The following is a 24,101-nucleotide window of genomic DNA, read 5'->3' on the forward strand; positions in this document are numbered from 1 at the left end:
GAGAGAGAGAGAGAGAGAGAGAGAGAGAGAGAGAGCGACCGCAGTCGAACCGACACGTTCGCTAAACGATAAATTTACCTTGACGGTCTCGAGCTTGTCCTTGGCCCATTCGGCGTCTCCGACGCCCATGCAGTCTTGCACGGATCCTCCGGCGACGCGCAGCCAATCCTCCATCTCCTTCTTGGCCTTGAGGAACTCTGTATGATCGGACAAGTTCTTCTCCACCCTCGAGACCAAGCCTTGCATGTCGGTCAACAACGTGGTATAAGCCGTCTGTAGTTGCACCGTCTTGTCCCGAGCCCAGCTGCAAGCACTCATCTCCAACAGAGCCTCGCACTCGTCGTTCAGATCCTCGAGGACCGGTTTCTGCCGAACAGCCTCTTCAACCAAACTCTTGCAACGAACCAGATCCTCGGGAGTCTTGTTCTCCTTGGACTGTTCGTCGTTCACCTTCTTCCGGAAGTGGTCCATCCACCTTTGCATGCTGTCCAAGGCAGCCGTAAACCGGGACCAACTGGAGATGCAATTCGACAAGATGTCCCGTGACTCGTGGCAGCGAGCTTGCAGCGACTTCCAATCGGCTTGCAACCGTTTCGCGTCCTGCTCAACGGTCTCTTGGCCCTCCGGACCTGTGCCGGCGATCACTCCGTCGCTCAGCTGGATCACCCTCGAGATCAATGCCTCTCCTTTGGGCAGGGACGCGACGATCCGGTTCACCTTGTTCTCCCTTTCGACGATCCGCTCCTTCTCGCCGTGCGTGTCGCAATGTTGCTGCAACTCCAGCTTGGCTTGACGCACCCAATCCGACGCTTCGTTCAGCGCTTGCTGGAACTTTTCGTGGTCGTTCACCTGCTCCTCCAGCTTCTAAACGTTCGATCGACCATACGTAGAATACATGATATAATACGCGCGGTATTAAAATACGCATGGTGCGAAGCGAACACACTTACCCGTATCTTCTCGGCGATCAATTTGTTCAGCTCGTTGTACTTTGCGATCGTGGACTGATAAGGGCCAACGGGGATGCTCGAGTCCTCGGCCAATCGAGCCTTCAGCCGTTCAACGGTCTCCCCGTGACCTTGAATGTCCCGCTGAACCGTCTTGTACTTCTCTAAAAGAGCCCTCTTCTCGCTGAGATCGTTCTTGCGCGTCTCTCCCGGTTGAATCTTCCCCTCGATCTCCTCGATCCAGTCGGTGGTAAGCCTATGGATCTTGTTCAGCTCTTCGAGAGCGCCGGCTCTCGCAGCCAACTTTTGCCTGACGTCCTCCACGTTGGCCAGCAGCTTCTCGAACTCGGTCTTCAGGTTCTCGGTGTCCTCTTGGATCTTGGCTGCTCCGTTCTGCTCCGTGTTCATGATCACCTTCTCCTTCAATTCCAACGCGTATCTCAACTTGTTCTGACCCTGCTCCAGCGTCTGTCTGGTCGTCTTGCAGGTATGCAGCTTGTTATTCACTTCGGCTAGAGTGCTAGGGATCTCCTTGCACTCGCCCAACTTGTCCCGGGTCCTCTCGATCCAGTCCTGACACTCTTGGTAGAGCGTGTTGTGCTGCTGGTGTTCCTGCGGACCGCGGCAACCTCGACGTGTATTATACTTAATCTGGATATTAATTCTAAATGGAAAAAGCGTACCTGATAGTGCAGCTCCAACCGTCGCATGATCTCCTTCGCCAAGGACAACAGCGCGTTGTACTTGGTCGTCAGCTGCGTGACGGCGTTCGAGATTCTAGTATCGGCGCAAGTCTCCAGCAGCATCTGAGCTTTCATGTTGAGCCGATCCAGCTCCTTCTGCCAATCGAACAGCGTCTGCAAATGTATTTGGAACTGTTCGAGAACGTTCTTCTTCTCTTCCAGGCTATCCTGGAGCTTGTTGAACGACTGCACCAGCTGCTCCGTCTGCGCGAGCCACTCGGTAGCCTCGGAGAACTGATCCTCGTACTCGGTCCACTTGACTATTCCCACCTCCAGCAGACTCTTCGTGTTATTCAGCGAGTCCCTGAACAGAACACGAACGCTGATCGTTCGTCGAAACAATCTGCCAATCAAGGTTATCAATATGTCAATCGTACTTACACGTAGCTGTCGTATTCCTCTTGCAGCAGCGCCACCTCTTCCTCGATGATCTCCTTGTCTTCCTCGTTGGCGATCTGGCAGGCGGCGTTTCCCTGCTCCAGAGCGTGCTGCAGCTTCTTCTGGCCCTCGGAGAGCTCGCTCTCCAACACCTTCAGCTGGCTGATCTTGTTGGCCAAGGACTCTTTGTCTCCGGTAGGCTCGGAGCACTTGCCCAGCCTCTCTTTCGCGGCTCTGATCCACTGAACGAACTCGTTGCCGCTATCGATGAACGCCTGATGCAGCTCGACGGTCTCTTTCTGCTTGGCGTACAATTCCTGCGCCTGTTTGCTCAGAGTCTCGTACTTGATCGAGATCTCGGTGGCCGGAGTGGCCTGTCTGAGATCCTCGGCCTTGGTCGTCACCGATTGGATCATCGGCTCGAAGGCGACAATGTCCTGCACGATGCTGTTGGTCTGCCTCAGGTTAGCCTTCCTCTCGCCGATAGCCAGGGAACTCAAGCCGGCTAGGCCCTTTCTAGCTTTGGACACCTTCTGCTCGCATACTTGTTGCAGCTTGGCCTCGCGGTCGTTGATCCACTGTTGCAGCTGCAAATAGGAAGAACTGTAGTCCGCCCACTGAAGCAGGCTCGTCTCCAGATGCACCTTGGTCGTCGAAATCTTCTTGACCAGTCGCTCCCAGTCGTTCTGGATCTCCTTGAGCTGCGCGTTGATCTCCTCGCGGCCGTCCGACCTAGTGTTTCGTACGACCTTCTCGCCGCAGTTGACCGTCAAGTGCACCAAGTTCTGGCCCACTTCCCGCTTCCTCAACAACTCTTGAATATTATCGAGCCTGTTTTGCAACTCGTCCCTGCTGCTGGTGGAAGCCGCCTCCGTCCCCTTGCGAATGATCTGCTTGGCGTTCTCGATCCACGCACGAGTCTTTGCCAAATTGGCCTCGTATTCCTTGTGTTGGGCTAGGTTGGTCTCCACTTTGTTCAGCACGTCCTTGGCCAGGTTCACCTGCACCTGGTAGCGCGAATTCAGGTGCCGCAGTTGATTATTGACGTAGGTGTCCAAGTGCGAGGACAACAACCCCGAAGCTGTCTCGTTGAACCCGTCGATCTGCTCCTGGCCCTTCAACAGCTTCTCCAATATCTCCTCGACCTCCCGCACCTGCCTCTCCTTCTCGGCGACGTTCGGTAGAAGAGAGTTCTTCTGCGCCTTGATCAGGATATCGAACTGCTGCAACCAGTCGCTCAGACGTTCATATTCGTCCTTGTAGTCCCGCCATTGGCTCACCGTTTGCTCGAGTTGGTCCTTTTGCTGCTTGATCTCTACAATTCGAACGATCATTTACACAGGTTCACACAAGCTGCACGTTCCTTATCCGAACGAATCGGAAAAGCTCTCACTCACCTCTGAACAGCTCCTCGAAGCTCTGCGTCAGAGCCTTGACCTCGTTCTTGACGATCTCCTGGCCCCGCGGGCTCGTGCTGGCGCAAACGACCTTCCCGGTGTGCTGAAGGTGCTCCACAAGCAGCTCGCCCTGCGCTTTCTTGTTCAGCAAGCTCTCCAGCGGCGCCACGGCATTCTCGATCGCGAGCTTGTCACTGAGGGGTCTCTGTTTCATCGACGGAATCTTCTCGCGAGCCCTGCTCAACCAATTGATGATGTCGTCGTGAGCCTCTTTGTACACCCTGTGGTCCTTGTACTGGTCCTCCCTTTCGGCCAACAATGATTTGATCTTCTCGAACAGGGCGTCGAATTTGTTCAAAATACTTTGCGCCTGGGAGGCGGCTAGACCTCGGGGTCCACCGGCGATCATCTCGGCCACTTTGATCTTCAGGCCATCCACCTCGATGTTTTCGCAACGGACCTTTTCCTCTAGAGCCTTTATTCGCTCCAGTTGAATCCTTTTCTCGGACATGGTGGTCTGGAACGGCAGAAACTCGTTCAACGCGGACTGCGCGCTGTCCACTGTCTTATTCATCGACTGGATTTGCTCCAAGAGACCCGCCCACTTGTTGATGGAGTCGTCAAGGTTCGTCTTGGTCTCCAGCATCCTCGAAGCCAGCGCGCTCCACTGCTCCTGCAGTTTTCCGACCGCGTCGTTGATAGCTCTGTGCCCGGTGGGCGCGGTGTTGGCCAAAACAGCTTGTGCCAGCTCGACGATCCCCTGAACCTTGGCGAAACCGTCCTCCTTGTACAGCAACAGGTCCTGCACGATCTCCATCTTGTTCTCGAGATCCTTTTGAGAGGAGGCTCCGAGGTCGGAGCAGTAAGCCAGCTTCTTCCCGATGTCGTCCAACCATCTGGTGCACTCGGCCACCTGGTTGTCGAACTCTTGATGACTGGTAACGTACAGTTGCCACCTGCCGTTCAGATCCTTGACCTTGTTCGAGATTTGCTGATACTTGATGCTCAGCTCCGACATTTGCGTAGTCCTCGAGGACAAATTCTTGTGCAGTTGCTGAGCCTTCTCCGTAACGGCGTCAATCTCCAATTCCTTCGCTCGGACTTGACCCTGGAGAGTTCTCAGCAGCTCCAGCTGATCCTTCTTCTCGCGAAGGGTAGCTTTCAGATCCACCGCGTGGAGTTTGGTGTCGGTTTCCCTCATCCAGGCCAGACATCTTTCCTTGGACGTCTCGAACTCGTTCCACTGCTGCAACTTGTTCTCCAGACACTCTATGGTCGAAGCGACCGCGGTAACCAGACTCTCCCACTCCTGTTGAGACGTGTCGATCTGGGAACGGATGTTGATCTGCCCGGACTCCAAGGTTCCCGGTATCACCTTCTCGCCGAGAGTCCTGATCTGCCGCACTCTGGGCTCGTCTTCCGGCAAACATTGCTGCAGGTTCTTCAAGCGATCCAGGTTCGAGTGAAGAGACACCCTCTCAAGTTCGGTGTCGCCCCACAATATGACAGCGTTGTGCGTGGCGTCCAGCCACTCGTGGGTGTCGAGCACCGCCTTGCTGTACTGCTGGTGATCGCTCACGATGCCCTCGTACCTTTCCACAAATGCTACCGCGCGCCTCAGCACCGCGGAGTGCCTTTCGTTCAACCTTCTCAGAATTTGTCGCACCTTGTCCGCCGAATCGGGAAGATTCTCGGCCTTGTCTCGCAAATCCAGCAGATCCTGCTGATGCGACTGGACGTCGTGCAAGAAGTTGCGGTAGATCTGCAATTGGGCTCTCTTCTCGTCCAACGTCGTCTTCAATTCGATCTCGGGCTTTGGTTGGGTCTCGACGATCGTCAACCAATTCTCGAAGGCCACGTTCGACTCGTCGAACCCGGACCATCGAGAGATTTTGGATCGAAGCTCTCGTTCGGTCGACGAAATGCCGTCGTACAACTCCTCGAAGGCCTGTTGCAGGTCCAGGAGTTGTTGCCGAACGATTTCTCTGCCCTCCGCGCCGGTTGTTGGATACAATCGTTCTCCAGCCTCCACCGTGTTGTTGATCGAGAGCGTGGCTGACGATCGACGGGACAGCAGATCCATTAGAGTGGACACGTTCGCGGTCAGCTCCTGTCGAGTCCCGCTGAAGTCGTCCTTGATGGAGCGATAGCCTGTTCGAGCGTTCGCCAGCCACTCGGAGCACTGTTTGTACCGTTCCAGGTAGGCTGCGTGGTCCGCCACCGCTTGCTCGCATTTCTTCACCAGCTCCTGCGCAATCGTTCAGACGTCCAGTACGTAGACTTTCAAACAAACGAAGGGATATTTTTTTTTACCTTTGCAGTCGTTTGGATGGACTGGAACCGAGACGTGATCTGTTGGACGCTAGCGGAGAATCTAGTCTCTCCGCTTATCTGCATTAGCTCGGAAGACTCGTCGCTCATTCTGTCGAATTCTGTTTCGTTTTGTCGCAAATTCACGATCAACATCTGCAGAAAACAATCATCTACAATTCAGACCGAGGCCGATCTGGTGATTCCGGACCGATTATTACGGTTCTTGTCCGACGATGACTCGCGTCGGAACAAGACGACAATTGTACATATTTCGAGCACAACGAGATCGCGATTCTTCGATCGAGCGTGCTCAAAAAACCGACAGCATGCATCGAGGCGACGACGATCGGAAAGTCGTTTGCGCGTTTGCCGAAAAAATTGCGTGGACTCTCGACCGTCATCGTGTTCCTGCGCTATTTCCACGGACTCTAGGCGATCGTGTGGCATATAAGAAAAACGAAAACACAAAAATCATTGTCGAGCAAAAACGTCGTGATTAGGTCGTCCCATCGTCGATGCAAGTTTTCATCCGTATTTTTGGCAAAGCGTAACCTCGTTGCGATGCTCTAAACACGTTTTCCCCAATTTTTCGCAGTCTGCGATTTCATGCTTAGAAGATCGTTCGTTTATTATCGTTGCGTTTGGAAAATATCAGAGAAAATTCACATTGTACGTGGGCTGATCTGTTGAAAACGTGGAAAACTTGTAAGACTGGAGAAGGTGAAAAACAGAACGAAACGGAAAAAACGAAACAAGAAGAAAAAGAAGGGGGATAGTAAGTGGAGAGAGGGAGAGAGAGAGAGAGAGAGAGAGAGAGAGAGAGAAAGAGAGAAAGAGACAGAGAGAGAGAGAGAGAGAGAGAAAGAGAGAAAGAGACAGAGAGAGAATGAGAGATCTGTAGAAAAAGCTTTCACGCCTCGTTGGAAGTGTCATCGACGTCTCTTACTTGGTCGAGGTGGTCTCCGAGGGCCACCAGTTCCGTCACTTCCGTGTCCCACGACAGGGCGGTTTTTTGAAGTGCCTAAAGGAAGTTTGTGAAATACAGTGTCCCATTTTCTTCGGACTTTCTCTGTCTCGTATTCTTTTCCGCTTCTCATCGAATCGAAATCAACTAAATCGCGCAAAATATTACTCGACAAAATTGTTCGCAAAAACTGTGTACTCTCGGCGAAAAAAGCGTACATGGGAAATTGTTGAAACGAATATGAACCCTATCGAAATAGTGCAATATCGATTTTTGTCTTGGTCGGATACGTTACCCGGTATTTCTCGAGTTGCTCCTGCTTCTCGTCGATGGTGTTCTTCAGCGAGTAATTTTTCAGGGAGGATTCCGCGTCGGTTAACCAAGTTAACAGTCGCTCCAACGAATTTTCGTATTCGCTCCATTGTTGGATTCTCTCTTCAATACAACGGATTATATCTGTCACTGCGGTGGCAAACTTTTTGTGCTCAAATCTGTAAAAGACAGTACGTTCGACATCGATACATCTTAACGAAAACGCCTGCGAATTAAAACGTTTAAATTAAATCGGTCGTTGTCTGCCGTACCTGAGCGTAGCCAGGTCTCTCTCCATAGATTCCAGAGACCTCGGCGTCAGATTGCGAGCGCTCCGAGCAACGTGCTCGCTCAGAATATTCAACTTTAGCTCGCCCTCTCTCTGAGAATCCTGTAGTTCCATGATTTTCGTCAACTGTGCTTGGAGAGCAGCCTTGTTGCCCGTGTAGTCGCTGTAATTAGCCAGCTGCTCCCACTGCTGTTTCTGATAGTCCTGGTAAGACTTTTGCAGGTCGTAGAACTGTTGGAATGTGTCGAGCAGAGTTTCCAGGTTCGATATATTTCTCTGAGACACATCGACCAGCTCGTCGTATCTCTCCGAGACCGAGGCAGCCTTTTGCTTGGCGTCCGACGGCGCTTGAACGGTACAAGCGAGCGCGTTCGCTTTCTCCGAGACGCCTTCGATTATGCGTTTGTAGGCAAGGATCTCTTGGTGCATCGCCTAGAAAACAAAATTGTAACGATAAAGTCGAAGATGATACCAAGAAACCAATCACCGAATATCGTGTTTACCTTGCTCTTGGACAACTTGGATTTAATTTCCTGAAGAGACGTCCAGGCGACCGCAGAATCCTGCCTGACCGACCTCTCCATGGCGTCCAGCCACGCCAGAATCTGCTGCAAAGTTTCTCGATAATTGATCCACTGCAAGGACCGAGCATCCTGTCTTTTCTGCTGCTCGGATATTCCTTCGACGAGTTTATCCCAGCGTTCTCGGGCTTGTCTCAGTTCGTGACGAACAAGCTCTCGTCCTTGAGCCGAAGTGTCGGCTAGGATTCTCTCTCCGAAGGAGATCAAGCTTCCCAGACGATGCTCGCCTTGTTCCTTCTCGGCCAGGAGAATCCGCAGCCTGGACGTCTTCTCTTCGAGGTTACCGTCCGCCTCGTCTCTCTTCAGGCTCGCCAGACTCTGCTCCAATTGTCCGAGCCAGGCGTCGACGGCGTTCAGTTTCTCCGAGTAGGCTCGATGGTCGTCCACGATGCTTTGACACCTCGTGACCACCTCTTTGCTGAGCACGAGCAGCAGCTGGTACCTGGAGCAGAACCGGTCGTCCAGCGAATCTCTCTCTCTCTCTCTCTCTCTCTCTCTCTCTCTCTCTTTGTGAGGAAACCAGACGGGAGGACGAGAGGCATAAAATTGCCGGGATAAACTTACCTGTTGCTGGTTTGCGAGATCAAAGGTTTGACGCGCTCCACGCCGCTGGCGTGCTGCAAGCTGTGCGACCTGTCGACGAATTCGTCGATCTTAGACTCCTCCTTGAGCACAGCGTCGCGTTTGTCGGCCAGCACTCGCAGACGAGACTCCTTGTCTGCCATGGTAGGCTGTAGCTGCTGGTCCCTGAAGACAGCCTCCATCGCGGAGAACCATTTCGCGTGCTCTTCCAGTTTGTCGTCAAAGTCCTGCCACTTTTGCAGCGCCGCCTTCTGTTTCTCTTCCACGGATTCTAAAAGATTGAGAAATCATTGGGTCGAACGATCCTCGGCTTTCAACGATCGACCCAATCACGCTAAATCATCGGATACGACTCATTTTACCTATTTCGTTCAAGTACTGCCGTAGACTGCTCTCCAACACCGCGATCTCCCTATTAACGGCGTCCCAACCTTTCGGAGCGGTTCTCTTGATCACCGAGTCGCTCAGTTCCTTCAGTTTGCCCAGATGCTCGGCCCCTTCCATTTGATCGTTCTTCAAGGAGGCCAGGGTAGCCAGCCTCCTCGAGATGTCGACGCGTTCTCCCGCGAGATCGTTGCACTCCGCCAGCTTGTCTCTCTCGTTGTTCAACCAATCGGAGAAGGCCTTCGCTCGCAGATTGAATCTGTTGTGTTTCTCGACGCAGTCGGCCAAGTTCTCCAGTAAATCTTGCGACTTGGCGACGATGTTGCGGAACAGCTGCTTGATGGACGGCAGGAACACGTTCAGAGAGGTATCCTTTGTTTGATCGACCAGCTGCTGCGCTTTGTCGCAAACGTTCTCGACCAGTGATCGATGGGACGTGATCTCTTGGTGCATGATCTTGTGGTTCTGCAGCTGAGCCCTCTTCTCTTCCAGAGTGCACTTTAACTCGGTGTGCTGGTGCATCGCTCGCTCCACGTCCCTGAGCCAGGCGGTAAGCTGTTCGTGAGAGAGAGAAAATTCAGCGAATTGCATCAGACATTGGTCCAGCTTTTGCATGGTGTTCTGCAGGTCCTCGGTGAACCCGTCCCACAGCGATCTCAAGTTTCTCAGCTGCTGCCTGATAATCTCTCTTCCGTCGGGGGACGTGTGAGCGTAAAGCTTCTCCCCGAGATCGATCACCGACTCGAACCGCGCGTTCTCCTTGGTCCTGGTGTCTCCCAAATCGCGAATCAGTTTCTGCCTGCTCTGCAACACGGACAGATCACCGACCACTTCGCTGTGCTTCTTTAGCTCCGCTCGAATCTCCTGGAACCACTCCAGCAGCTGGTTGTACTTGACGTTGAACGCTTCGTGCTCCTTCGCAAACTGCTCGTACCGCGCCACGGCCTCCTTGATCTGATTTTTGACGGCTTGGTACTTGGTTGCCGCCCTGGAGACCCTGCTGGCCAAGTCTGCATCGGCTTCGATGCTCTGACACATCTCGACGGCGGCATTGAACTCACCGCCCTTCGCCGCGACACTCTCCTCGAGAGACTTTAGTTTCCTCAGATGCGCCTTTTTCGCCTCCTCGGTGCTCCTCAGGCTCTGGTCCTTGAGCTGTGCCTCGATCTGCTTGATCCAAGCCTCTAGACCATCCAGGATCTTCTCAAACTCGGACCACCGGTCGAACAGCTGCTTCAGCTTGTCTCCGGCTGCCGCGCACTTGTTCAAAAACTCCTCCCAAATCTTTTTCTGTTGCTCAAAGTTGGCCAGTAAAGCCGGGTGCCCCGGCATGGAGGTCTGCTCCAGCACGATGTTCAACTGCTGATTGCAGTCGGCCAGAATCCTGGCGCCCTCGGCCTCGCGCGACAACAGGTTCTCTATCGAGGCGATCTTATTGCACGCCGTGTCCCTTTCGACGGAAAAGTCCTCGACTATGGGCGTTCCTTCGTTGATCACCGTTCCGATCCAGTCTCGAGTCTTCTCGAACGTTTGAAGGTAGGCCTCGTGATTCGAGACGTGCTTCTCAGCAACGTCGATCCTCCCGTCCACCTCGTTGGACAACTTCTCGTAAGCCTCGATCACGTTGTTCAGCATCTCGCCGGCGTCGTCGTCGGGAGCCGCCTTCAGCCTGTCCTGCAGCTGCTGGAGAACGTTCTTGTGCACGCCGACGTCCTGCGCGACAGCTTTGTGCAGATGCAACGCCAGTTTCTTCTCCTGAAGCGTCGGCAGCAGCTCCTGCTTCTCGCCGAGCTTGTTCCGCGCGTCGACCAGCCATTGCTTCACCTGCGAGAACTTGTCCTCGAACGAGGACCTGTGCATCATGTCGCTCTCGATCCTTTTGTAGATGGCGTTGGCGCGGTCCGTCGTCGCGTCCACTCGATTCCTAAAGTTTCTCAGCTCCGCCCTGATCGTTTCCCTCCGTTCGGCCGTGATTCTCGCAAACAGCGCCTCCCCGGTCTCGGCGGTTCTGTTCAGGATCGACTGGCCAACCTCTCTCTCCTCGGCGAAGGCCTTCAACTCCTTCAGGCGAGATTGATAGAAAGTGATCGGCTTCGGGCCGGTGATCTCGTCGAAGATCGTCAACGTCCGTTCCGCCTGGTCGATCCATTTCTCCAACTTCGTCTTGTTCGCGACGTATCGATCCCCGTTCTCTTTGAGCTCTCGCAGCCTCTGCAAGTGCTGCGCCAGGAACTTGAGCACGTACTCGTAACGGGTGTTCAAGTGTCCTATGTACTGATTCACTCGGGATTCCGAGCTGACTTTGGCGATGTCTTCCGCGAGGGACGTCAGCTCTCTCAGCTCTCGTTCGTATTCGGTCACGGTTTTCTGCATCTGGCTCGTCTCGGTGATCTTCCGGTCGATATCCTCCAGGTTCGACAACGCCGATGCCTCGCCTCTGATCCTGTTCTCGTTCTCCTTCAGCCAGGACAATACGTTCTCCGAGATAGACTCGTAACGCCGCCACAGGGCGATGTTGCTCTCCAAGTCGCGTTTGATCTTCTCGTAGCCGGACTTTAAGGAGTCGAGGTCGGCGGCGAGCCTGTCGCGGTCAGCCTTGGACGCCGCCATTGTCTCGACGCTCTCCACCGAGGCCAGCAATTTCAGGGACTCGTCGGTGTCCACTTTCCTAGCGACGCAATCGGCGATCGCGGCTTCTACGTCCATCAGCGAGGCCATCTTTACCTCGAGATTGTAACGGTCGCTGCTCTGCTCGGGCTCGCACCAGGCCACCTTCTCTTTCAAGGTCGCCACCATGCGCTGCAGAGCGCCGAACTTTTCGTGATAGAGTTTGGTCAAGAACGCCACCAGAGTGGCGATCACTTTGCCGGCGTGGCTGGCGACGCCGTCCCTTCGGAGCCGGAGTGCTTGTAGTTCTTTGGGCAGGGTGGACCTAGAAATGCTCGGATACTCGGCAGACGTTTCGGTCAAGATCTCCTCGACCTTGGACAACGCGTAGTCGCACCGTTCCAACTCGGTCCTCAGTTCCTGGCATTTGTTGATTCTTCCCAGGATCTTTGTGTTCTCACCGGTTAGATCGTCGCACTTGACAATCTCCTCTCGTACCTTGGAGATCCGATCGCCGCAGTTCTTCAGCTCCTGTCTGATGGCCCTCTCCGTTTCGTTCATGGTCGACGTTAATGCTTCCAATTTGTCGGCGGAGCTGCTCACGAGCTGGAACTGGTCGTCCAACAACTCGCGCGACAACTTCAACGTCTGAATGTCCGCGTCGTTGTCCAGCCTCGTCAGCTGATTCATCTTGGCGACGATGTTCTGGTAGAGCTGCCGATAGCCCGGCAACTCTTCTCGGTACCTGAGCAACCTAGCCTGACAGTTCTCAGCGTCCAACCGACGGTCGCTGCCACTGGTCAGCGACTCGTTGGTATTACAGAGCCATTTGGTCAGCTCCGTCTTGGACTCCTCGATCTGCTTCCATATGATGGCGCGGGTCTCGTGAGTCTGCAGTTTCTCGGCCGCTTCGTTGCACGCGTCCTGGTAGCGTTGCTTGACCTCGCGCAGATCGGACTCTATCGGCGTCGAATCGAACGTGGGCATCAGGCTGGCCTCCTTGGTCAATTGTTGAGCCTCGAACTCCATTTTATCCAGAAATTGTTTTCCCTTCTTCAACGCCTCCAGCGCCTTTTTCTGCTTCTCCAGGGCGACGTTCGCCCGGGTAACGTCGCTAGGCGTACCCTCGACGGACCGACACAGCTCGGCGGACTCCTCCATGGACTTGTCCACCTTTTGTTTAGCTCGTTTGTACGCCTTCCACTCATTGTCCATGTCCGCGTACTTTTTCCTTTGCTCGCGAAGAAGCTCGTTCACCTTCTCCCAGTTGGCGTCGACGGACGACACCGCCACCTGAATGTTCGTCGTCGATCGTTGATCCTCCTTCATCAGTGCACTGCCTTCGAAACGAAGGGTCTCCCTCTCTCGGTCCCTGTTCCGGTGCTCCTCGATCAGCTGGTCGATCTTGTCAACCGCCGGCGCCAGTCGTTCGCAGGTGTTTGCGTTGTAAACGATCTCCTGAAGAGCCGTCTGTGTGCCGAGAATGTTTTCGGTCACGCGTTGCTGCAGACTTCTGAAATTGTTCCATCTAGCGTCCAAGTTCTCCAGCCTGTCTCGTTTCAGGGATATCTCATTCTTCAAGGCCGTGGCTTTGTTCTCCAAATCGATCAGCAGACCGGACGCCGACAACGGTTTGCCCCGTTTGTCCCTCATCTCGATGCCCGTCGTTCCGTCGTCCGGCAGCGCGTGCCGCTTCCAGCCTTCTATCTTGTCATCGATTGTCCGCAATTCCGAGGAGAATCTCTCCAAATCAGCGACCGTCGGCTTCCTCGCCTCGGCCTCGTACTTGCAATGAATCAGCTGAGCGTTCGCGTCGTTTATCCAGCTGAGCAATTCGATCCATTTCTCGAGACCCTTTCTCTTCTGTCCGAGATCGTCCTCCAACGCCTTGTACTTGTTGGTCAAGTTTACGTAGGTCTCGTCGAGAGCCGCCGCTTCCGCGACAGACCCGGTCGACGACAATTGCTTGACTTCGTTGTAAATGATGGCAAAGCTGGCCTGTTTGTCCGAGTGTTCCTGAATGTAGGCGTGCACCGCTTGAAGATTCGCGTCGACGGTGTCTACCGTTGCCGCACTGATCTCCGCGACGTTGGATCTCAACCGAGACATCCAGTTCTCGAAGTCGGCTATCTTCATCTGGAACTCTTGACGGGCCAGCAGAGAGTCGGACACCTCGTTGATCTGCAATCTAACCGTGTCCGCCAGTTTGCTGACTCTGGCTTTGATGTCGGACACGCGGCCCTTCAAGTTTGTTGCACCCTCCAAAGATAAGCCGTGGCCGATGTGGTCGGATACCTGCGTCAGTGATATCAGCCGTGCTTGGTGATCGGAAACAGTCTTGTTGAAATCCTTCAACCTGGCCAGCTCCTTCTCCAGCACCGAAACCTCCGGTGTCCGAGTGTTGGGCTCCGTCAACACCGTCTTCTCCGATCTCACCAGCCACTCGTCAAACTCTTTGATCTCGGACTCGAAGCTGTTCCAAGAGGTGACCAGTTTGTCCAATTTGGTGGTCGTCTGTACAGCTACGTCGTGGGCAGCGTTCCATCGGGTGTGCACAGCGTCGACCTCGTCAGAGGCCGAGGTCTTGCCCGAAATTCGTTGACTGACCAAGGACAGGTCCTGAATTTCCGGAAAGCGTTGCCGACACCTAGCCTCGAACGCCCTAGCGTTCTCCAGCATCTGGGCCGCCTGGGCCAAGGTCGTTGGTTTGCTGCCGATCGTCGCTGCCTCGGATTCCGCTTCCTCTATCCAGGGTTTCAGTGCTCGAATCCCCTTCTCGTACTCCTTCCAAGTCTCCAGATTCTGCACGGCGTTCTGCTTTTGAACAACGATGCTCTCCCTCAAGGTCTCCAGGATCTTTTCTAGGTTCGAGATGTCGTCGTGAAGTTCGGTCTCACCGTCGCCTGTAAACGCGACGAAAATAGAATCGAGAACTAGTAAGTAACTTAATCGCTCGCTTAAAGGTGATTTACCTTTGACTAGCTTCCGGGACTCCTCGTCGAGAAACGCCAGCGTTCTGCTCTTCTCCTGGATCTCCTTCTGTATTCTCTCCGTCCTGTATACCACCTCCTCCGGGCTGGTGGACAAGTTCTCGGCATCGGCGATGGACCGAGGGCTCTGCTGTGTCCAGAGTCGTAGCTCGTTCAACTTTGCCTGGAACTTGTTCCACCTAGTGGCGTGCTCCTGCAGGTAGACCAACTTCTCCTGAACGGTCCTCAACGTCGTCTCGATCTTGATCTCGGTTCGCGCGATCTCTTTCCCAAGGATCTCCTTTTTCTCGGTCGGAGCCACGTCGGCTAAATTCGCACAGGTCTCGCGGAGCTTCTTGAGCAACTCTTCCGCGGACTTTCTCCACGCGGAGCCAAATTCCTGTTTGCTTCGCAGGTCGGAAGACGCTTGAGAAGCGTCGCGATAACCGGTCGACTCGATTTTCCGCAACTCCTCCTCGGCTTGCTCGATCAACCTGAAAATCTCGTCCTTTTGCTCCTCGTAGGTACTCCACAATTTCTCGGTGCTCTTCAACGACTTCAAGGTCTCGACGCTCTGCCCGTAGGTATCGTTCCAGCTGGATTTCAGCTGTTGAACCTCTACGGACAAGAATTGGGGAGCGTGCTGGTCCTTCAGCAGATCTTTGCCGCGTTGCAGCATGCTGACTATGTTCGATCTTTGCTGCTCGAGCTGGCTCAGGCGACTCTCTTGATGAGCCACCGCGCTCCGCAGACTCTCCGGACTCTCGGCGACCACAGCGTCCACCCGAGACTGCTCGCGCACCTTGCGCAGCAGAGTGCACACCTCCCGGACCTCCTTCCTGTAGGTGTAGCTTTTCGAGTAGACGTCGGTCTTGGTCATCGTGATCTCGATGGTCGGTATCAGGTTCTTGTAGCGTGTGATCAGCTGCTCGAGCCGATTCTGCTCGGACAGAGCCTCGTTGTCGGATCGATTCGAGGTCAAACTGTCCAGCGTCTGCACCAGCCACTTCATCTCCTCACGCTTGCCGTCCGCTTCACGACAGATTTTCTGAGGAACAGAGGCAACGTCATCGCGTTTAATCGGGTTTCGCCGTTCGCTCAACGACTAATGGCAGCATTAGGTCATCGAATATTCGAAGCTCATGCCGTACAGTTATCATAGTTACCGTCACTAGGCGAATCTATCCGTTCACGAGGAAAGCGATGCGACAGAGCAATTTAGAACGAGTCACGTTAAACGATATACCACACTTTTCTATACATCGAAGAATCCCATTGCAACGTGCGTGGCAATGAGTCGTTTAGAGCTAGTCGTTTAGCAGAAATTAACAACACACCGAGAATTCAAAGACGGATCATCTCTCACCTGAAATATCGTTTTCTCGGTCTCGAACTCCTCCAAGGTGTTCACCTCGTGCAAGATGGTCCTGAGGTTGCTGTCCACGTGGTCCATCCACCTCACCATCTCGTCGAACCTAAAACAAAGTCCGATCAAAGCCTCTCGAACAAATAAACGCGCGCCCGCCTCCATCCGAGTGTTACAAACGACCGGATCAAAATGCAACGCGCGTACTTGTTTTTGTAGGCGGCCCATTGCTGAGGAACCTGTTTCAGCTGTTCCCTGAGGCTCTCCACCCGCTGCGCAGAGTCCTCCCAGAGCCTCTCGGCGTTCCGCGTGGCCTCCGCGAGACTTTGGTCGTCCGGCTTCAGTAAGCTGTAGGCGTTGCTGATCTTCTTCAAGGCCTCCAGACACTTTTCGACCTCGAGGATGGTGCCCCGTTTAACGAAGAAGTCTTTGTTTCTCTGCAGAATGGTCTCCGCGTTGTCGTTTTTCGTCAAGGCTTGCTGTTCAGCGTTCAACTCGGCGTCGAGATCCTTCAGATGCCGGAGGAAGGTGATCTCGTACAGCCGAAACTCGATTCCCATGAGATGAAGGGGCGCCAAGGTTAACACGTTCGTCCACCGTTTTCGAAGAGCTTCTACGGCTTCGACGACAGGGGCTTGCTGCTCGACCGGCAGCACGTTCCTCAGATCCTGGCCGGCGTTCGCAAACTCCTGGATCCATTTCTCATTGGCGCGAGCGAAGAACTCTTTCCGATACTCGAGCAAGTGTCTGCTGTCCGTGTGCTCGTCGCTGATGGTCGTCTCGGCCACGGTCAGCCACTCGGACACCCGTCTCTCCGATTCGTTGAACCTCGTCCAGCACCTGACGGCTTCCTGAAGTCGTTGCTCCCAAACTTGAGCGGCTTGTGACGCTCTATCGAACCTATCGTTCAGTTCTCTCAACGTCTTGCCGCCTTCGGCCGAAGCTACGTCCGCGTGGCTGTCGACCGACTTTACCATGCTGGTGAACACCTTGTTCTTCGACTCCAGCATCGATCTGTAGTAAAGGGTTCTGGAGAAGAAGGCTTTGTGACGATCCAACCGAGACAGAATTTGTTCCCTGCCGCCGGACAGGTCCACACTGGCGAGCATCTTCTCCGCCTCGTCCAACCAAGCAGCTATCTCCTTCTGTCCGGCCTCCAGAGACTCTTGCTGTACCAACAATTGATGGTATAGGTGTAGCTGCATCGGAATCAACGCTCTAACCTTGACCAACGCTTCCTTCTCCTTCTTCAGGGTGTTCATCATCCTGTCGACTTCGTCGCGAGACAGGTCCTGGATCAAGGTCTGAAACTTTTTGCTGATACTCTTGAAAAGATCCTCTACTCCTTCGACTTGGTTGTGAAACACTTGAAGCTTTTCGCCGTAGGCCTTGATCTTTTCGGTGGTCGCCAAATCGGTGGCTGCCAACGCGGTCTCCGCGTTCCTCAGCCAGCTACGTAAGCTCTCCATCCCGGCTCTGTAATCCTTTCTGTTTCTGATCAAATCGCCGGCGTGCATGTACTGCTTGGCCTCTTGGAACATGGACTCCCATCGCGAGGAGAGGTCTGCATACCGCTGCTTCAGCCGAAGAGCCACGGGCTCGTCCGACGTCGCGATCAGGAAAGTCACCGTGTCGGATAGTTGCTGATGTTTCTCCTTCCAGACGCTGATGTCCTGGAAGAACTCCATTCTCTCCTCTTCGGGCAGATTCAAGGCGGGTTCGGCGCGGATCAACCACGACTCGAACTCGTCCGAGACCACGTTCCATCGACGCCAGTAGGCCACCACTTCCTCGAGCATGCTCTGCACGCACCGCAGGTCCATCGACACGCTCTTCCATTTGTCGCTGGTCTCTTTCATGAAGCGGTCAATGCTCAGGCATTCCTCTCGATCTGCAACCGTTTCATACGTTACCCGAGCGAAACACAATGTCCACCGAAGGAAATCGAGAAATCGAGAAATCGAGAAATCGAGAAATCGGGCGTGTTGCACTCACCAACGTTCCCCTCTCGCTTATAATCCTCGACAACCTGTTGCATGTCCAGGTAGGCCTTCTGGAACTCTTGGAAGATTCGATTCCGCGACACAAAGTTTCTATACTGCTCCAACATCTGATGCACCTTTTCCTCGGTACCGTATTTCACGCTCCAACTCTTGAGCTTGGTCTCGACTAGGAACAAAAAAGCGACCAGACAACACTTGTGCTCCAGGTACTTTAATCGAATCCTCCTCTTAGCGGCACGGTCCGGCAAACTATCGAATCGCGCCGCCATATCGCTCAGCTGCCGAGATGGCACGTGCGACGACAGCTGAGAGTTTCTGGCCGTTTGGAACTTGTCCGTCATCACTGGCAAATCTAGGAAAAACTTTTTGTGGTCCTCCAGCTTGTTCGATATTATGTTGGCCGTTTCCTCGGTCATCTCCTCGGGGATGTCGCTATCGGAGATCAAAAGGGCTTCCGCGCGCGCCAGCCATCTGCCGGCTTCGCCCAGTTCACCCACCGGTAGTGACGAGTCCAGGCTCCAGAGCCAGCGCAACATCTGGAAAGGTAACGTCTCGAAACTTGATACCACGCTTTCAACCCCGTCTTTACACGGTTCGAACGAGTTATTCGTCGAGTATCGTTCGCAACGATCGAGCGAACCGCAAAAAGAGACGCGCTAACCGATGCTCGCGGGGGCACGGCAACTTACGAGAATTTCAAAGGTGTTCCTCAGGCCCTGCATTCGTCTCCACGAGTCTCTCGTCACGCTAATCGTACTAGGCGTTTCGACGAGACGCTGCAGTTTATCGTACACCACGAACCGCTTGTCAGCTTCCGTCTTTAGAGCAAGATAATCCTAGAAAGGGACGGAAAGATTAAACTCGACGACGATTCAAAGTCGTCCCATGTGATCGTCGTCTCGTTCATACCTCGTAGCACACTGAAAAAGGATTGACCCCGTCCAATTGCTCCAGGAATCTAATTCGACCGTCGAGCCAGTTGTACAGTGCGTCGTATTCTTGTTGCACGGCTGCAAAACAGTTCGCGGATCCTGGCTCCGGGTACTTGTGTAAAAATTGCGCGACGTACGTCATGATCGACTTTTCGTCGGGCTGGGGAACGTCCACGTCCTCGGCGTCGAGCAGCCTGGCGATGCCTAGCTCAACTTCTGCAATTCGGAACGCTGTCTCCAGGCGAGCTCTGTTCGAGGCCTTTCTCATGGCGGCCACGCTGACCAGGTTCTGCTTGATCGCGTCGATGATGGCCAGGAACGCGTTGCCGTCTCGCCAGCTCTCCCCAAAGTCGCGCACCTGGATGCCGATGTCCCTAACGATTGAAAATTCTCGTACAAAACCAGTCTAATCGCGCAAATATCGCTACGAAGAGCATCGCGTTCGTTCATATAGCAATAGACTGACTTTGGCAGGGCATTGGTGACCCATTGAAGAAGCGTTTTTCTAGCGCCCTGCTTCCATTTCTCGCTGCTGATGCGCCTTCTCTCGCTGGCTGCCGAACCCTGGGTGCTCAAACTTTCCAAGCTGCTCTGGCTGCCCCACGTGTGACCGAGATACTCCAAAGCTCTGGTGTTTTCCTCGATCTAGAAACACGGTCGATCAATTGTCCACGAACGAGGAAACGAACAATCGGAGCGACAGAGACAGGTGGATCATTATTATTATTATTATTGTTATTATTACTACTATTATTATTATTATAGTATATACACACACACATATATATATATATAATATATATATATAATAAATATATAAATATATTTATATATATAGAGAGAGAGAGAGAGAGAGAGAGAAAGTTCGGGGAAAAGGGACTAGCGTGCAAACTAGTGTGACGCGTAGAAATAAGGATAATCATGCAGAGCGTGTATTATTGTCTTTCCTGTCTACAGAGAGCAGACAATCTAAGACTTTGATTCTGCTCGATTAAAGTCATAGCAATCCATCTTTCATTTCTCATTTTGTTTGCTGTATCGTTTGATGGCTACTCACCTTTGTTCGATCCGTCAATCGTGGCTTATTCATGTAGAATAAACACGGTTAGCTGAATGGTAAGTGTTTCAGATCGCTCCTAACGAGGACTAATTTCTCAATTTAGGCTAATCAATATTGCCTTCGTGCCTTTATCCGTTTCGGAACGTTCGTCGCGACGAGGACTCGAATCGGTTTTGCAACCGAAACGAGGATTCGATAACGATAACGATAACGATAACGAAGGATCGTGCTTCGCGAACGGTAAACTAATCCCCGCTGACGACTATCGCAGCGGCGTGCTTACGGATCGCGACACGCGTTTATGTAATCGAACGTTACACGTGGCACGGGCGTTAAGACATTTAAGCGACTACCGCATTCAGAATCGTAAGAGTGCTTCTTGCGCATAGCTACGATCCTAATTAATACAAACGAAATACCGTCTACCTGGAAATATAAGATGATGGTCCATATCAGGCCAAGAACTACGGGCGGTCGTCCGTCCACCAGATCGGATGCGTTAATGTTGACCAGCTTAATCTGCAACGAAATCGCGCAACTTGTTCGTTAAATGCGTTCGTGCTGGAAACTTTTCCATCGAACGATCAACGGTTCCTAAATCGAAGGATCGATGAACCGATGGGTATCTCTTAGTAGATTCGGCCAATTCGCAAAAAAGGTGCTACGGTCTATTCACGAGAGTCTGCGGGACAGCTAAACGTAAAAAATCATTTGCTTAGCTTCTCCCCGCGTTCGAGCAAAAGAAATTCTCGAAGCAAACGGAACCGCGCCGCGACTCGAAAACGTTTGAAATCTTACGAAATTCCGCTTGATACTCGTCGGTTCGCAGAATTGCTGTAATCGTTCGTTGCCCCGATATTACGACCGAAACTGGCAATTTCTTTCTCCGTAGAACGGAGCGAGAACGGATTGCCGTAATTGGCAATCGAGGGATGCGAGGCGAGAACAGTAGCATGCTCTGTTCGCTCACCTTCTTGCTCTGCAGGAACTGCAGCGCGGTGTTGGCGTTACTGAGAAAGTGCGGTCTCTTCAAATTACGACCCCGTTCGACCGACTGCGAACAGAAAACGTATTTCTTCGTGTGAGGGAGGATTCTATCGATCCGAGAGTTGTGCGAGTCGCAGCTACCGCTGCACTCACGGACTCACCAGCTTCTCGCCGGATAGCACCTCGAGCAACGCGAGTAGCCGGGTACCGTCTTTCAGGTCCTCTATCAAGTCCTCCACGTGGAACGGCGGCATTCGCTGAAAAGAAACGTCGTTACGGAGGCAATCGGCCGACTCGAGAAGAGCGGAACAGATGATTGCGAATCGCGCGCCACCGATTCACGTTCGATTAGAAACGATCGTGCGTCGGCTTCTCTTCTACTACTACAATGGTAACAATAATGTTGAAAATGGTGACAGAAACAACCGCCGGTCAGAATCTCTATTCGAGATTGAGATCTATTTTCGATCGCGGCGCGTACGATGAAGTCATCGCGATACACCGGAAGCATCGGGTTACACCGGTCGGTCGATCGACGACCAAGTTTACATGGATGCAACTTTTAAAGCGGTCGATCCACGATTCACGATCCACGATCCATGAAATTCGAGAAGAGAAGATTTGCACGTGGTTTAAAGTAAACAGCTCGGTGGATCGTTTATAAAGATTCTCCGGGAGAATAAACGCTGTTTCGCGGCAACGGCGTGGAACGTTCTCGTACAATTTCATGAAACATGTTCTGGCACGCGGATGCGAGACGAGCGAAAATGTGGAAAATATGATACAACTGACAAACTGAAACGCGTCGTTCTAAAATCCGAAGCGATTAAAACAAAAGTGTCTCGAACAGCTTCCAAAGAGCAAGATCGAAGCACGGCGTATAACAGCGGTAAGGTAAAGTAGTCCGCGTTGATGGGGCAAACGTTAAAACGTTCGTTTCCGAAGTTCGCGGTGTGGATCCCCTCGTTCGAGTTCCGAATTTCCGGAGATCGGAACCACTGGAACGGTTCTCGAACGAGCTGCTGCCGAAGACTCTGTCGACGGGTTGCTGAGGAACGACGGGACAGGGAGTAGAACAGAACGCAATGTCGTGTTGGTTCTGGGCTATGCATGTCGCAAGGAAGTGGAGTGGGATTTCTAATTCAAGTTTCAAAGTATCCGGAAGTGCGGAAGTAGGGGAACGGTATCGAGACTCGCGAGCCAGGCACGAGTTATCCCAACCAACTTCTGATATTCGTGATGAGAAGTAATTTCGCCAATCCCTTATTACATAGAGTTTGCCGTAGAAAAAACCTCCACAGTGTTTACGTAGACGAGAAAATATACGTTGACGTTTCGCCGGCGCGGTGGAGAGCGGCAAAGAGCGACCCGATGGTGCGCGCGACCCCTTCCGAAAGTATAACAAACGACCCCAGGAAACCGAGCAGCGTTCGTCTTCGTGCGATCGATCTTCAGTTGCCGACCTCTTTAATCGGGATTGCCATACCGAAAATCGTGGGGTCGCTCACCTTTGAGAGGTACGAGTTGATCCAGTTGACAAAGGTTTTCTTCTGGACTCTTTCTTGCTCATCTGGAACGAGAGAATTTAATTTAATCGTTTAATCGTTTAATCGTTTAATCGTTTAATCGCCGGTGTCTTTCCGGTCCTTTTCGTTTTGTAAAACTGTTACACCAGACAGCGGTGGAGATGATCCTGTACGGAAAAGCGAATCGAAAACCGAAACGATCGAAGCTAAAGTTGGCTGGAATGCGAACGCGCGCAAGTAAAAATGGTCGGCAGCGGTGAACGAACACGCTTTGCAATCATCCTCGATACACGAGCCAATTTCCATCGAGTCGATCCTATTATCTCCGACTAATTTTTACTATTTATAAACAATCGAATTTTGCTGAATCCAAGCACCGCGACGACCACGGTCTCACAGCAGAACCATCTTCGCGATTTTTTAAAAGGAGAAACGGAGAAAAAGTTCAGCCCATTTTGAACGTTTCAAGTACTCGAAATCCGATCCAGCGTATGATGATTTTCGGGACGCGGCGAACCTCGAGTTTTTGGAAGGTTGTCGACGATGTTGTCAGCAAGCCGCCGCGCCGGAGACGTATAAGAAATTTCGTATCTTTACGTAACCATCGAGTTGCGCCTCCGTTTACGAAACAAACCGATATCTCTTGCCCCCGAGCCACGTTTTTATCGTTCGCGAATATTATTAGTGTCCTCTTTTGTACGAGGATTTCCAAATTATTAACTCTTCATCTTGCTATTAATATTCGAGTTTTCTTATTCGACCAGAGTTCGATTAAATTCCACGAATGTCCCGCGAAGACGGTTCCTCTCGAAGATGCGTTTCATTTTGATGAGTTTTCCGTTTGTTCACGAGACAAGATCGGTCCGATAAAAATTTCAGTTTGCCTAACTTTCAATCGAGTTGACCTAGATCAACGCGATCCAACCATAAGAATAATCCGAACGGAATTCCCGACGTTGCGTTGCGTTGCGTCGCATCGCCGATAGCGAAACGAAACATGAATGGTACACGATAGCGCGTGTTGCGGCCAAGTAAATGACTCAGTCTTGACTTACAATTAGATTACATCACCGTCAATTGCATAGCGTTGCAATCGTCGCGTCGCGTCAGAAGGTATACAAACGAGCGAATTTTCCCCCATCCCTCACCATCGGATCCTCAATTAAATTCCGACCTGCCAAGTCGTTTAAATCGCATTACTACCGCAAGTCCAAAAATTTGCCGGCTTGTCTGCACGCTGGGTTTAGCTGAGCTGCGCGCTCCACGTTCAAAGTATCACGGTTCTGAACGGAGTGGAACCGTGCGATCCCACGTTCCGTCGCAAAGCGTATTATATAACATAATTCGGTTGTTGGTAGCGCGAATTTTGTCTGGACAAACGACGTGATGTATGCACCAATCCCGCAAAAACTTGTCGATGGGTGTAAGCGAACGGTCGAAAAGCTAGACGCGAATCGAAAGCGTGAACGCGTTTCAGCGAGCAACTGCCGTTCAACGGCCAATAAAACGCTTTGCCTTTTGGGCATTTAATGTGCCGACGGTTGCGGCAGGAAACTCTAAAAACGAGCGGTCGAATCTCGCGGGAAGCGTTCAATTAGCCGATGCGGTTCAAAATCCGTCGAATCCGTCGAATCCATGGAAAAATTTCAAGTTTCTAGGAAACGATCTGCGAATTGTGACCGAACACCAATGCCGACGCCGACGCCGACGCGCAACGTCTTCTCTCGCCACGTTTTTTTCCTGGATCGTCACTAACATTTA

The 24,101-nt window shown here is 52.6% G+C and overlaps 1 protein-coding gene across 4 annotated transcripts in view; it reads right to left on the reverse strand.

Annotated features, from left to right (window-relative positions):
* Msp300 (Muscle-specific protein 300 kDa) overlaps positions 1–24,101 on the reverse strand; it is a 103,727-nt gene that overhangs the window by 62,813 nt on the left and 16,813 nt on the right. For 3 of the 4 annotated variants that reach the window (XM_078192031.1, XM_078192033.1, XM_078192034.1), the window contains 24 exons: positions 22,323–22,384; positions 20,976–21,071; positions 20,798–20,881; positions 20,254–20,346; positions 19,825–19,848; positions 19,234–19,412; positions 18,745–19,141; positions 18,525–18,671; positions 17,828–18,371; positions 16,040–17,723; positions 15,833–15,941; positions 14,470–15,514; positions 8,869–14,400; positions 8,489–8,777; positions 7,847–8,366; positions 7,327–7,775; positions 7,038–7,233; positions 6,725–6,799; positions 5,779–5,931; positions 3,466–5,713; positions 2,072–3,383; positions 1,631–1,994; positions 951–1,559; positions 79–864 (listed from right to left, as the gene is read on the reverse strand). In XM_078192031.1, the coding sequence (XP_078048157.1) occupies positions 79–864; positions 951–1,559; positions 1,631–1,994; positions 2,072–3,383; positions 3,466–5,713; positions 5,779–5,931; positions 6,725–6,799; positions 7,038–7,233; positions 7,327–7,775; positions 7,847–8,366; positions 8,489–8,777; positions 8,869–14,400; positions 14,470–15,514; positions 15,833–15,941; positions 16,040–17,723; positions 17,828–18,371; positions 18,525–18,671; positions 18,745–19,141; positions 19,234–19,412; positions 19,825–19,848; positions 20,254–20,346; positions 20,798–20,881; positions 20,976–21,071; positions 22,323–22,384 (16,997 nt within the window). The remainder of the gene's footprint in view (positions 1–78; positions 865–950; positions 1,560–1,630; positions 1,995–2,071; positions 3,384–3,465; positions 5,714–5,778; positions 5,932–6,724; positions 6,800–7,037; positions 7,234–7,326; positions 7,776–7,846; positions 8,367–8,488; positions 8,778–8,868; positions 14,401–14,469; positions 15,515–15,832; positions 15,942–16,039; positions 17,724–17,827; positions 18,372–18,524; positions 18,672–18,744; positions 19,142–19,233; positions 19,413–19,824; positions 19,849–20,253; positions 20,347–20,797; positions 20,882–20,975; positions 21,072–22,322; positions 22,385–24,101) is intronic. The other variant, XM_078192032.1, reaches the window with a different exon arrangement.

This window comes from Augochlora pura, chromosome 10 (assembly GCF_028453695.1).
Source record: "Augochlora pura isolate Apur16 chromosome 10, APUR_v2.2.1, whole genome shotgun sequence".
NCBI classification, from domain to species: domain Eukaryota; kingdom Metazoa; phylum Arthropoda; class Insecta; order Hymenoptera; family Halictidae; genus Augochlora; species Augochlora pura.